Source organism: Coenobita brevimanus, chromosome 62 (genome assembly GCF_032717465.1).
Source record: "Coenobita brevimanus isolate Jiangsu-jjx chromosome 62, ASM3271746v2, whole genome shotgun sequence".
In the NCBI taxonomy this organism is placed as follows: Eukaryota; Metazoa; Arthropoda; class Malacostraca; order Decapoda; family Coenobitidae; genus Coenobita; species Coenobita brevimanus.
Window position 1 is genome coordinate 5423956 of NC_137015.1, and position 15654 is coordinate 5439609.

Below are 15654 nucleotides of genomic sequence, written 5' to 3' on the forward strand. Positions count from 1 at the left end.
TAGATCAATCTGTGTCCGTCTCTCTCTCTCTCTCTCTCTCTCTCTCTCTCTCTCTCTCGATCTAGCTATTACCTTACATCTTAATCCTGGAGGCGTTGGTCACAGGCAAATCTCTTCAATGTCAGCGTGTCCTCCGCCATCAGGTTGTCCTCTCTTCAGCTGGCACCCTCCCCCCACTGCTATATCTCCACGCCATTTATCCATCTCGTCTTCGGCCACCTCCTGCCCTTTGCCCCTCCACCTCACTCCCATACACACTCCTAGTCAGTCTCAGTCTTGATTCTCTCAACATGACTATCATTAGCCTATGAATAGTGTACTCTCTCTCTCTCTCTCTCTCAGCATATCGAGAAAAAAAAATAATACACTACCACTCTACTCTTCACCATGCGGCTCAGTGGTAGAGCGCCTGACTCGAGACCGAAGAGTAATGAGTTCACGCCCCCCGGGTAAGCTGCCTGGCCGAGAGAGGTAGCGCTCCCCTGTCACCTAGCTGGTAGTAGCAGCCGTGGCTCAGTGGGTTAGAACGCTCTGAGCGAAGGGTCGGAGGTTCGAGTCCACCCAAGGGTCATTGGTAGACGTCAGAATGGGCATCCGGTCGCATAGTGCTACACGCTCCAATGCCAAAGCTCTTTACCCAGGGGCAACGACTTAGCCGTTATCGAAAAAAGGGGACACGGCGTAAAAGAAAGAAAGAAAGAATAAATAACACGTGCTGGGGCTAAAGGAATAGAACATAAAGGTTGATGCCACATAACTGTATTATGAAGTAACACTAGATAATGACAGGTTGTCGATACTTAATACAGGATACATAATGTAAGAATATTTCACAGCACTTCTCCCTGTGTTTCAGTATGTATCTCTTTACTAAGATTAACCCTCCTCAACCCGTTTTTTTTTTTCCTTTGATGATTTTATAAGCCACTTCACCCCGATACTGGAGACTCATTTTCTTAGTGACACGAGATGACCTGGCGACTCCACTACCCGGTTATACAAACATGCGTCACCTCCCTCCCTACCCTCCGAAAGGAGGATGATGGGCTGCAGGAGAGGGGCAGCTTCAGCCTGCAGTCCACTAGATTCACATTAAGATGAACTAGCAGCTGCTGCTGCTGCTGCCATTACTACTACTACTACTACTACTACAAGCGCCACCACAACCAACCACTACTAGTACTACTACTACTACTACTGCTACTACTACTACTACTACTATTACCACGATAACTTCCTAATCTTGCGACCCTCACATTATTATTTGGCTTAGGAGTCTTCAAGATAGAGAGGTTAGATACGGCCTTCAGTAACCCCTTCAGTACAAGAGGGCGTTCCCAAGTTGAATAAAATCGTCTGACATTAGGTAGAACAAAATGTAGATAATATGTTGTTGTCGGTGTGTGTGTGTGTGTGTGTGTGTGTGTGTGTGTGTGTGTGTGTGTGTGTTCTTCCGCTCCGGTGGTCGGTATGGCGATGCGTGACAGTTGGGTGAAAGGTACAGTACACACACACACACACACACACACACACACACACACACACACACACACACACACACACACACACACACACACACAACCTTTCTACCAACAGTTGTAACCTGATCTACATCTCGTGGGTGTGGCTGTATTTTCATGAGTCTAGAAAGCTTCCTACCGCCTCCTTCTTGACACCTCTTCAATATACCTGCATGAGTAAAAGTTCGCCGACGCTACTGCTTTGATATTCTTTGCCTACTTTGTTATCCTTGTCTTATTCTCGTAGTTTAATCACTCTTTTTGGAACTGCCTAGCGTGGGACATATTACCTACTACAGTTGTCCTCTTTCCTTCTGTTCTATATCCGCTGAAATAATGGAAGATGTGACATGTGCTATTTTTATGTGATAGCAATACAAAGAACACAGTATGAGTATGTGAAGGAAGGAAGGTTTCTGAAGCACACAGCAAAAGAGTATGAAGGAAGGAAACTGTCTTCGGGGAGGAATAAGAAATATGGAAGGCAGAACACAATGCTTGTGGTGGAGTGTTAACATATTATTGTTATTGTTATTATTATTATTATTATTTATTAATTTGCCATGACCAGCGTAGGATAGACCATTTGTAGTAAAGGGTTAACTGGAAGCAACACATAACCCTCCTAGTTCTAACAGTCTCTCCTCAGCTGAAACAAATCGTCTGTAATAAAGAGGTTAATGTTGAGCGTTGGTATTTCTTATATATCATTTGTATTAAAGAAAACGACAGCCCGACAGTTTCATTTTTCTCTTTCTACACGCAGACGAATGTACTCTTTTTTTTTTTTTTTTTATTTATATATTTGTTTATCATTTGGTATAGGGTTTAAATATAGCCAACATTATTCCCCTCAGAACATCACGTGGTTTGGTATAGTTCTTTCACCTTAACTTGGCCCAGATTTCATCCTTTTGCTGCTTATTTGACATAGCTCAGTGGAAAAGAAGGGTAATCCCACGGCTATACATTCTTTCCATAGCACTTTTTCGTGACTAGCATCATATTTTAGAGTCTTACGCCTCTGTATTCAAGATAAAGGGAAATTTTTGGTCCAGTTAGAGTAAAAAAAAAAAAAAAAAGGATATACAAACTTTCTCCATTTCTTCCACTCTCCTTCCCTCCCTGGCGGCAAGGCATCTCAGTAGGAATGCTTGGTGGCTTCTGTGTGTGGTAGTTGTTAGTTCCACCACACACACACACACACACACACACACACACACACACACACACACACACACACACACACACACACACACACACACACACACACTCTCTCTCTCTCTCTCTCTCTCTCTCTCTCTCTCTCTCTCTCTCACTCAGTTACGTTTAAGAATCTCAGCCATTTGGTTTTTACAAATCTGCCTATTGGAGAGAGAGAGAGAGAGAGAGAGAGAGAGAGAGAGAGAGAGAGAAAGAGAGAATGTTTTCCTGAAATTTTCCCCGATGGATTTAGTGACGTGTGAATGCGTGGGCCATTTCACCATTATTGTGCTTTCTTTTTCTTTGTTTCTGGATCCTACCTCACTGCATCGTTGTAGGTGGGAAGAAGACCTGGGATGATGATGATGATGATGATGATGATGATAATCGTACGAAATTTCCCGGAAGCTGAAAAACGGAAGCAGCTACTTATCTATAACTGCCCTTTAAATCCTACATGAGATTATTATTATTATTATTATCTTTATTATTATTAGAAACTTTAAAGATAATATAGACCCCTGTTCCCTCAGTAAAGATTCTTGTTTATATTACCCCCCCCACTTGGCCCCCTCCACACTACCACCCCACCACTCCACACGACCACCTCCACTCCACCACAAGTCCATCACCACACCAGCGTCTACCCTCCATCACCTCTCCTTCACCACTTAATACCACCACCACCCCTGCACCACCACACCACCACTCCACACCAGCAACTCTCCACTACCAGTTCATCAACACCACACCGCAACCACTCCACTCTGCAGTATACCTCCACCTCCTTTCCATTCCACATCACCACCACCACACTAACAACTTTACCTATCAAACCGCTCCACAACCACCCACACCACCACCTTAACTCTTCCACCACACCACCACCTTAACTCTTCCACCATCCCCACACCACCTTAACTCTTCCACCACACCACCACCTTAACTCTTCCACCACCCCCACACCACCACCTTAACTCTTCCACCACTCCCACACCACCACCTTAACTCTTCCACCACTCCCACTCCACCACCTTAACTCTTCCACCATTCCCACACCACCACCTTAACTCTTCCACCACTCCCACTCCACCACCTTAACTCTTCCACCATTCCCACACCACCACCTTAACTCTTCCACCACTCCCACACCACCACCTTAACTCTTCCACCACCCCCACACCACCACCTTAACTCTTCCACCACCCCCACACCACTGCCTTAACTCTTCCACCACTCCCACACCACTACCTTAACACTTCCATCACTCCCACACCACCACCTTAACTCTTCCATCACTCCCACCACTCCACCACCTTAACTCTTCCACCACCCCCACACCACTCCACCACCTTACTCTTCCACCACTCCCACACCACTACCTTAACACTTCCATCACTCCCACACCACCACCTTAACTCTTCCATCACTCCCACCACTCCACCACCTTACTCTTCCACCACTCCCACACCACCACCTTAACTCTTCCACCACCCCCACACCACCACCTTAACTCTTCCACCACCCCCACACCACCACCTTAACTCTTCCACCACCCCCACACCACCACCTTAACTCTTCCACCACCCCCACACCACCACCTTAACTCTTCCACCACCCCCACACCACCACCTTAACTCTTCCACCACCCCCACACCACCCCCACACCACAGTCCCTCGAGGCAAGTAACGCCACGGCACGTTATCCAAAACATTGGCAACTTCCGCTTCTCATATTTCATTTCCACATTTCACGGGCTTGTGCTGCAGTATTGTTCTAGGCTGCGGGAGGGAGGGAGGGGGATCAGCAGCGAGAGGGAGGGAGTGAGGAAGAGGGGTTCAGCGCGGGAGGGAGGGAGGAAGATCAGCAGCAGGAGGGAGGGAGGGAGAGATCACAGTAAAAACACCACTGTAGTCATTGGTACCAAGAGATAAATAACTACCTTCTCATTTCCGTGTGAAGATAATTACAGCTGACGAAATACAATGAAGACCCAGTCTCTGTTAGTGCGTGTTTCAGAGGGTTCGACTTTTCCGCCATGTATTCGTCAGACTTTGGGAAGATACTTATTTCTCTCTGTACACATTCATATATAGCTTTTAAACCGTTTCTGTATTCCTTTTATGTCGTTTAAATATTCCTGGCTTTTAGAACGGGAAACTATATTTAATTTGCTTTTATCGGGACGGAACTAAATCACTCCATTAATATTATGAGGCTGGAATGAATCTCCTTGGTAGCTAGTTCGATCGACCCTCCACTCAAGTGACTCTCCGACATAAGCTTAACTGAAAGGCATGGGGGATTTTCGTCAGGTTAGAAAAGTACTCGGACAAAAGGACAAGATAAATGCGGGACCTTCAGGCGCGTTAAAATATACTGGAGTGAAGCAGTTGGTGTGGGAAATCATTAGTGAAGGACAGACGAACAGGGCCGCTTCTAGATATGCTCCCACACATAAAAACTGGCTACTCTCCATCACCTCCACCACCATTTCTCTCCACACCACCACCTCCTCCACCACCACACCAGCACACCACCACCTCCTCTCTACCACCACACCAGCACTCCACACCATCACCTCCTCTCCACCACCACACCACCACATCACACCACCACCTCCTCTCCACCACCACACCAGCACTCCACACCATCACCTCCTCTCCACCACCACACCAGCACTCCACACCACCACCCCCTCTCTACCATCACACCAGCACTCCACGTGTTCCGTTTGCGTGGGTGTGAGCGGGCCGGGCATGTGGGTGTTGTCCTCAATATCACCCGCCTTTCCTCTCATACACTGCCATATTCACCCCAACACTGCAGAGATGTTAGCAAAATTCTTAGATCAGCGGCAATAAGCCTTCATGTCTTCTTTTATGGTGTACTAGGAACCAGACCTGTATTTTTGTCGATTGAGGCATTGTAGCACTTCCTTTTTAGCTTATTATTATTATTATTATTATTATTATTTTTATTATTATTATTATTATTATTATTATTATTGTTGTTGTTGTTATTATTATTTTATTATTATTATTATTATTATTATTATTATTATTATTGTTGTTGTTGTTGTTATTACACCTTTTTCTCGTCTATGCTTTCTTTTTCTTTCTGATAGCGACATATATTCCAGCAGTAATTTACAAGTAGATGTTAAGGCGTAACAGACAAATAAATCGCTGTGGAGTAGTTGTAACGAGGCGAAGGGAAATAAAATCCAGAGGCTTTCTTACTTATTTAAGTTTGCTAGGAGTCTGGGCCTTGTTGTCGGGTAAGTATGCTCTCAAACACCTCTTCCTTGGCGATTTATTTTTGGATATTTCTTTTCAACGTTATTTAGGCAGATTATGGTGATGTTTGAAGGATTTATGTAGCACAGCATCGGACAGTAAGGTGTAATAAGTAAAATAAATCGCTTAGGAAGATGTGTTGAGGGAGCTTACCGACGAGAATACGGGCAAGAAGGCTCCCCAGCACCTCTTTTGTACGATTTTTCCGTATATGGCGCCTTAATAAATTCTTGTATGCTATTTATACAGTCCGTAAAAGAGAACATTCATGCTCCTATATTCACTCCGCTGGATTAAGTTATCCGACGGTACTTGGATAAAATACTAGAGTTGTCCAGATCGAGAAAGGGGTAATGTAGACTAATAAAACTTGTATACTCGCTTACAGCTGAATGAAATCGTATGACGTTAGCAGGATTGGAGTACTAGAGTAGCCCCGATCGAGAGAGGGCTGATATGATGTAATACCAGGAGAGAATATTAAGATCCTAATGAAAAATAAGTAGATAGAGAAAATTTGTTACGAAGTCGCTGAAGATAACAAGCGAACATTAAGGCGTAATAAATTATGCAAAGTGGAATTAGGTATGGAAGAGTTGCTACAAAATCTTTAACACAGTAATGATAATAATAATAACAGAAGACAACGTTAAGGTCTAAAATACAGAATAGGCTAAATAGGTAAGGAGGAGGCGTTACGAAATCTCCCCTGGCAGAGAGAAATCACCTCTGTGCATGGCGCCGTTTCCAGACGTGCACTGACCGAAATGTAAACAAAGTTGAATACCACCATCTGGTGCTGCCGGCTAGCGCAAGTGGAACAGGCGTGTGTGTGTGTGTGTGTGTATGTGTGTGTGTGTGTGTGTGTGTGTGTGTGTGTGTGTGTGTGTGTGAGAGAGAGAGAGAGAGAGAGAAAGAGAGAGATCTGATAGGCTTGTTTATGCTTTTCTAGGTAAACAAGATGAGTTTGTCGATGTGCAGGAAGTGTGCAAAGCTAGTTTCTATTCTGAACGTTGTGTGTGTGTGTGTGTGTGTGTGTGTGAGAGAGAGAGAGAGAGAGAGAGAGAGAGAGAGAGAGAGAGAGAGTCAACTCATCCACAAGCAAAATTCACGCTTCACATACTCGTTCCTTAGTCCAACCCCCTCAAAAGCAAGAGATCGGGCTGAGTAAAATCGTCCTGCAGCAGGAAGACTAAAATACGAAGAAACCTCAAGTGTTCAGAAGGGGTTTAATTGCTCGTTTTCTATCCGGGTTGTATTCCCCATCTAATGACTTTCTTGTGTTGGGGTAATTATGGTGTGTGTGTGTGTGTGTGTGTGTGTGTGTGTGTGTGTGTGTGTGTGTGTGTGTGTGTGTGTGTGTGAAATTACAAACTATTTCATCTGTTTCCTCACATTCTTGAAAAACTCTGCTTCTTATTTTTACTCTTACCTGCGCTAACTAGTCATCAGCTAAAGTGTCGATTTACTATGAAAAGTACCTTATGTGGTTTGGCCATGTGCAAAGAATGGAGAATGAGAGACTGATTAGGAGAGTGTCTGTGAATGAGGTGGAAGGGGGGGAGGGGAGACCGATGAAGAAATGGAGAGGTGAAATGAAGATGTATACAGACAAGATTTTTTTTTTTTTTTTAGGGCGTGTTTGTGGACAACCCTTTCGATGTTCCTCGGTTAAGACGTCCGGCCATAGATAGATAAATAAATAAATAAGTAAATAAATAAATAGACGTTTACCAGTAATTTATTGGAATTAACACTTCGAAGACTTAAACTGTTAGTGAATGGAGAGAAGGTACTGATATTGTGGTGATAGTTTGCTGTGCTTCTGATGGTGATTATGATAATGATGGTTTATAATGGGTGCCTATACTCTGGTGATAGTTTCTTCTTCTTCTGATGATGATGATAGTTTATGATGCCTCCATGTTTTTTTTAATCTTCTGCAACCCATTTACAATAGTGGAATTACGATGATGATGATCATGATGATTCTTTTGCTTCTGTCCTTAGATCCTGTTCTGAACCCAGTGGGGGAGAGAGAGAGAGAGAGAGAGAGAGAGAGAGAGAGAGATTTTGAAAGTCCACCCACGTTACAGTACATTGGATAGTACAGTACAGTGTGGGTGGTGATGGTAACAGATGGTAGCACAGGCCCGTCACTACATGGGAGATGCCTTCCTTGACCCGTTGAACATACACACAAACACACCCACACACACGCACACACACACCCACACACACACACGCTCTCTCTCTCTCTCTCTCTCAGGTACATCCCATTCCATACGAAGGGCCTTTCCAAAGCTGAATAAAAATCGTCGGGCAGGAATAAGAGTAAGCGCAGAATGACGTCACCCTGTTTCAGTGGCTAAACCCTTTGATATGCAGTGATTTTCAAGGACAGGAATAAAATCGTCCGTCATAAAGTGGAATCAAATACGAAGTACGTTTTTCTTGGTCAGGTCGTAAATCGAATTCGTTTTTAATCCTTTCATTCAAATCCCATCGTAAACAGGCAACCACCAGACGATTTTATTAACCTTCAGAAGGGCCACACGTAGAGAAAATGTCAGTGAAGGCTATATCTAACCCCTCCAGTTCGAAAAATCCCCTCTAAGCTGGATAAAATCGTCTGGAAGTAGCGGTAATTCAATATATTCTCCCACTGCCGACGCGATCCATTTGGCGGCGGTGACTGAATGAGCAGATTAAAATGGACCTCCGTAAGCTAGAGTAAGATGCCAAATTCTTTATTGTCGGCGAAAGCGTTGATGTAGTGTGTGTGTGTGTGTGGGTGTGTGGGTGGGTGGGTGGGTGGGTGGGTGGATGCTTCTTTTGGCATCACTTGAACGTGGAAAAATGGTTCGACTCTAGCTATAATATAATGCATAGTAGGTAATGTAACTTTTCTTTTAATATTTTTGCGACCCTTTCGATACCATCACGTCTTTCATGTTTATTTATTTTACCAGCAGACGATATAACTCAGCTTAGGAAAGACTTTTAGAATTGAACAAGTCAGATATAACCTTCATTAACGTCTACACCAAAGGAGGTCTGCCTGAGAGTATATCGTGTGGGAGTAGCAACAATAAACTCCCAAACTTCAGTCTACAGATATTCGACTCCAACCGTTACATACTTTTTTTTTTTTTTTAATGATTGGTGGCCACTCGTAATCTGGTGTATGGATTATTTTGTTTTTAATTTAATGTGTTTTTCCTTCCGCTGTTCATCGTCTGTGAAAAAATGATGTCCTGGAATTGAAGTCGTTAACCCCTTCAGTACGATGATGTCTGCTTTCTCCTCCCCCCCCACGGCTGTTACATAATTTTATTCATTTAAAAGTGTCCCACATATAGTTCTTTCACCTTAACTTGGGCCTGATTTTATTTATTTGTTAATTTATATTTTAGCTTATTTCACGTTAACCCAGTGGCCGAAAAATACAATGCTATGACTCTGTATCCAGTTTATAGCACTTCTTCGTAACGAGCATCACATCCTAGTGTTAAGCTATTGTTTCAGCTCAGCACTGAAGATAGAAGTATGTCAGTTTTTAGGCCAAGATAGAGTGAAAAGAGTATAGTAGTGAGGTGGGTATGAAGTTAGCAGGAATGAAATAATATAGTCATGGCATTTAAAGGGATAAGGTGGGGTACATCCTTCAATACCATGACTTCTCTTATAGTCGTGCTACCACCATACGATATTTTTGGCAGAACTGTAGGTCGCATGGGAGCCATCGTAGCACCTATTCTTTAGCGATTTTTTCAAAGCATTACATCAGGATATTCTCTTTTATATTGTGTCACTGATGCAGCGTCTGTCGATGTTAAAGTGATATTAATAACATGCTAGAAAATGCCAAGAGAAAGATATTGTCCCCCCGCACCATTTTCTGGAGCAATCTTCTCTCCCCATGTGTTGTCATCAACACTGCCGCTCTCTTCCCACGACACAGTACAGCCTCCACCTCCCCCACCACAACCACCACCGCATCCCTACCCCACTTTCAGCATCTCATTTCCCCGCTTGCCCTGGATTCTTAGTTAGGGAGAGCCCCAGCACTGTTAGTATATCCGTAAAGAGTCGGCCTATTCTACCCTGCTGTTATGACCGTCACATGTTCCTACTTTTCGCCATTACTGCTACCAGCAGCTTCACCCACTTTCATTATGGTACACCGCTCCCAACAGAAAGTGTACTCACGGTTTTACTCTGTCTCTCTCCGCCATTCAGGATGTTATGTTTTCACCCCTGCGTCCGGCTCATTATCGCATAGCCTATTGCAGAACTCTAAGCGTCAGAGGCCAGCCTAAGAATACATTAGTCTTTAAATCACTTGCTGGACCCAGGAGAGAAGTGGGAATGACTGTATCCCCCAGGACGCCTCCAGCAATCATGCCTGTGTCGAAGTGGATGCCAGGTGATGTTATCTGATTATTCCAGCTGAAACTAATAAGGGTTCTGTGGGGGGCCCTTTCTATATATATATAGATAGATAGATATATAGATAGATAGATATATAGATAGATAGATATTCTGTGGGTCTTGAACTGGGTGGAGAGACATTAACTGCCCCTCATTCTCCCTCTTTCCTTCTCCTAACCTCTCTTATTGAATAATGTACCGTATGTTATAAAGTATATGAAATAAATTTTTCTGCATAGTTTAGTGGTGCCTTTTGGAGTATCCGGCAAATACAGTGAACGCTATTCTAGTTTGTCCACATGATTATGAAATAAATAACAACACGACAGGAGGAAAGTATGCATGTGCTGCTGTCACATATTTGGCGTCTTATGCTGATAAAATGCAAGTACAAAAATAAGAGACTGGTCGGAATTAATACAAGAATGAAGTAAATGAATGGTAGTGAAAGTACATAGCAGTACAAGGACACAGCCATACTTCCTATAAATGAGAGAGTAAAGGGTGCTTCAGCTAAACTTGATCTGTTGGTGAGCGTGGTCTAGTGTGTGTGTGTGTGTGTGTGTGTGTGTGTGTGTGTGTGTGTGTGTGTGTGTGTGAGAGAGAGAGAGAGAGACTAACCTGTAGGTGGTGGTGGCCTGGGGGGACCTCCAAATCCCTGATGTGCAGACACAGTAACATCAAACACATCTCCTACGGCGGGCAGGACGGTGGGTATTGGTGCCCCTGTGATCACCTGCCCCGGCCTATACCCAGGGTCGTCCAGTACCACCCCGGGGCGCCCTTGGTATGTGGGTGGGCGGTACGTGGGTGTGGGCGTAGGGGGAGGGGAAGGGGGAGGGGAGGGAACCCACAAAGGAGGGGTGGGTGGGATGGGCGTGGTGGGTGGTTGGCTGGTGGTGGTGGTAGTGGGTGGAAGTTGGGTGGAGGTGAGTGGGATCTGGGTGGTGGTTGTAAGTGGAGACTGGGTGGATGAAGTGGGTGTGGACTGGTGGGAGGTGAGGGTGGAGGGGTCAGATAGTGATGACTCCAAGTGGGTGGCGGTGTTCAGTGGCGTGGTGGTTGTGGTTGAAGTTGTGGTGGTTGTGGTTGAAGGTGTGGTGGTTGTGGTTGAGGTTGTGGTGGCTGTGGTTGAGGTTGTGGTGGTTGGGGATAGTGGAAGTGTGGTAGAGACGGGAACAGACGTAGTGGAAGTGGTGGAGGTGGAGAGTATAGTGGTAGAGGTGGAGGGTGTGGTAGAGGTGGTGAGGGAATTTGTTGTAGTTGTGGTGGTGGTGAGGGAAGCTGTTGTCGTAGTGGTGGTAATGGTGGTGGTGGTGGTGGGAACTGGTGATGTCAGCGGCGTCACCTCACTACTGCTGGATGTTATAGAGGTGCTGGAGACAGGAGGGGATGGTGGTGGTGGAGGTGGGGTGGGAGTGGAGGGGGGTGGGGAAGGCTCAGATATGGGTGTGGGGAGATGTATGGGCGTGGGCAAGGGTGAGGGTAGTGGTGCGGTGGAGGTGGAGTCTCCTGGGTGTGGTGTGGCCTCCGGTGAGTGGGGTAGGAGGTCTTGGGGCAGAGGGACACCGGAGGCATAAGGTCGGTGGAGGGGGGGCGGGGGACGAGAGGCGAGGGAGGGGGGCAAGGGAGCTAGGAAGGGCGGGAGAGTGTTAGCCAGGAAAGGTGGGCGGCCAGGCTGGTTGTGTCCACTCGGGGGCGTGATGGGCGGTCTGATGGGTAGGCGGGTACTTAGGGCAGAGGCGAGGACTCCATAGGGCAACTGTGTGAGTCTGGGAGGCCCTCTGTTGTTGATCCTGGTGGAGGCCGGGGTGGGGATGAAGGTGGTGAGGCGTGTGTGTGGGGTGGCCGCGGCTGTCACCTTCACCTGCCCACCCAGCAACTGCACAATGCCCTGAATTATATCGTCAATGTTTGGGTCCTTATGTTCACCTGCCCGCCCACCAACTTCACCGCCCCCACTCACACTCTGGAATGTTGAGAAATTTGGGTGGACGGTGCGAGGGAGGCGATGGCTGGTGGTGTGCAGGCTCTCGTGCACCGCCTCCGCCAGCGTCTGTAGTGCTGAAGGTGCTGACACCACAACAGTCCTCACCACAGTCCCTACCACCTCCACTTCACTCTCATCCTCCTGCACCTCACCCTCACTCTCCTCTTGCACCTCACCCACCCCGCTCATGTCAAGCTGTTGAGGGGGAGGCAGGGGAACTCCAGCATCAGCCTCCTCTTCCAGGGTGGGGGTAGGGGCCGGGGTGACCTCAAGTGTGACCTCAGTGACCTCTCCTTCCTTTTCCTCCAGGGCTGTGAGGGAGGAAACCAGGGGCACCTCTTGCTGCTGACCATCTAGCAATGGCTCCGGGGCTACTGTGTCCTCCTGCGCTTCTGCCTCGCCTTCATTGGCTTCAGGGGCTCCCGTCGAGTACCATTCCAAACCCATCCAGGCAGTACCGTCATCTTCTGTATTTTCGGTAAGTTCAGGCGCATCTGTCCCTGCTGTAAATAATGCCACACCTGCGTCAAACACGGTAGACACATTGGTAGTTTCAAGCGGCGTTGTTATTTCTGTGTCATCCATGCTTGCTGTCGTCATTTTTATGCCACTTCCATTTACTGTTCTTATTTCTACGTTATTCTTGTTTCCTGTTATAATTTCTGCATCACTTAAGCTTACTGTTGTCATTCCTTCACCACCTCCTGTCCTCACTTCTGTGTCATTTCTAGTTACTGTTGTCATTTCTGCATCATTTCCACTCACCGTCATGGTAGGCACTGCTGACGCATCACCAGGCTGAGCCGCGCTACCGACTACTGTATATGCGAGATAGTCTTCACCAGCTTCTGTGCCGACACTGATTTCCGCCTCTAAATTCAAGCTTCCCTCATCTGTCGTAACACTTTCAGTGCTAGTAATGTCTGTGACGTCTGAAGGTGTTGTTCTAGATGGATTGTCTTCACTGAGAGTGGTGTCGGTCACTGTTTTACCTATGCTGTATTCATTAAGGGATGTAGGCCTATCTGGTATTGTAATTTCTGTTACGTCACCTTCATCCGTTGCATCCGTACTTGATACTTCACTTTCACTTTGGATTGTCGATACGCCATATTCTGCCGTTGTGTCTTTTGTATTTTCTGTCGTACTTAGCACATTCATTGTATCACTATCAGCGCCCAACGTTACAGCTGTGTCTTGTATCGTTGTTGCGGCATTTTCTTCCACTGAGACAGATGTCACGGGATAGTCTGTAACCGCACCTTTATCCTGTATTTCCGTCACGTAAACTTCATTATCACTAAGTGTCACATCTTGACTAGTGGGTAAAATTGTCATCGTATCTGCACCACTCACTGTACTTTCAGTCTTATCACCCATATCAGCTGCAAAGTCTATATTACTCACTGTACTTTCAATATGATCACCCATATCGTCAACCACCTCATTATCTACACCAGTATAAGCAGCTGTAACTCTCCCCTCCTCACCCCTACTCTCAAGTACAGCTGTAATGTCATCTGTATTGGCAGTTTCAACCTCCGTAACAGTATCAGCGTCTGTCACTTGTAGCGCTTCGTCTTGTTTCGTGGTTGCATATGTAAAGAGCACCGTGGTAGTATCAAGATCCATAGCACCGTTTGTACCTCTCTCTAGGCTTACATCCTCTCCTATACCTCTCTCAGTCTCCACTTCAACATTTTCTGCATTCTTTTCTATACCTCTTTCTACATCTGCTTCTGTACCTCTCTCTACCTCTACTTCCGTCCGTTCTTCTACATCCGCTGGCACAGTCGTTAGCGTGGCACTGTTCTCCCAGATGGTGTCATCTTGTGGCATCATGTTGGGGGGTCTTAGCTCCAGCGATGTCGCATCTGTAACAAAAGAATTTTTCAGCAATTATTACTTGATCGTTAGTATTCATGGATGATTAATAGTTACATTGTTAAAAATAATTAATTGAAAAAAAGAAAAGAGGTAACAGTAAGTCCTGTAATAGCTACAGTACGTCTTTACGAGGTGCAAGGGTCCCATGTTAGGTTATCATAGTCCAGAATACTTAGCTGAATGTAGGTGACTGGGTTACATTCCTGGTGACATTATAACATCGAAAACCTCCAGCTATATTTTTGATATTCAGGCCTGTGCACAGCACATGACTTTCACCCCAACACATTTTTTACTGTTGACACAGAACGACGTGGTGTAAAATAATAATAAAAATAAATGAACATAATATTTTCGTCACAAAACTATAATAGTATTAAATGAAATTTTCAGCAACTTCAGAATTGCAGTCTTGAATGGCGAGTAAATGATTATAAAGCTTTCTTTCGGATGCTGTGGTGAATACAGAAATATGATCATAAGGATGAGGAGCCAGGGAACCTTCAAAACCGAAGAGAATATGGACCTAAAATTCAGAGAATTTTATCAATATATATATATATATATATATATATATATATATATATATATATATATATATATATATATATATATATATATATATTTGCTATTATAAAGATTAAATTAACGGGCAAGAACTGTGGCAGTGTCATTGGGTGAATATTTAGCATGGCCCGTTACTGCAGTGAGAACCAAAGTGCACAGGGCGTGGAACTAGGACCGCAGAATCATTATAATATCGTCTTCACTGGACGGGAGGCATCGGTCGCCTTTTTTTTTTTTTTTTTTTTTATCCACAGTACAGAGACAGCATTGTGTAGTTTATTCTTGCTGTACCATGCTGAAATTTTGTAGCTTCTTCTTGCTATATGGTGACATCGTTTTGTAGTTTATTCCTCTCTACGATGATGTAATTTTGTAGCTGATTCCTGCAATACGGTGACGCAAGTTTGTAGTTTACTCTTGCCATACGATGACGCCAGTTTGTACTTAATTCTTGCTGTACGATGACTCATTTTGTTTATTCTTCTATTCGATGATGTCTTTTTGTCGTGTATTCTTATTATACAGTGAGTTTATTTTGTATTCTTGCTGTATAGTGACGTGTTGTGAAATTTACTCCTGCAGTACGATGACAACGTTTTCTAGTTAATTCTTGCTATGTCCAGACGATTCTGTTCAACTCAGGCGACTCTTCGAATTCAGTGGGTTAGATATAGCTTCCCCTGACCCCTTCACAACAAGAAATATTTCCCCCCAAGTAAAGAAAATCGCCTAGAGATAGCAGGGAAATTAATC

General features: G+C 45.0%; 1 protein-coding gene across 1 annotated transcript in view; it reads right to left on the minus strand.

The window, feature by feature from the left end:
* LOC145403950 (uncharacterized) overlaps nucleotides 1-15654 on the minus strand; it is a 104656-nt gene that overhangs the window by 39992 nt on the left and 49010 nt on the right. The window contains exons 2-4 of the mRNA XM_080275552.1: nucleotides 12600-14321; nucleotides 11352-12521; nucleotides 11079-11240 (exon numbers count right to left, since the gene is read on the minus strand). Of these exons, the coding sequence (XP_080131678.1) occupies nucleotides 11079-11240; nucleotides 11352-12521; nucleotides 12600-14321 (3054 nt within the window). The remainder of the gene's footprint in view (nucleotides 1-11078; nucleotides 11241-11351; nucleotides 12522-12599; nucleotides 14322-15654) is intronic.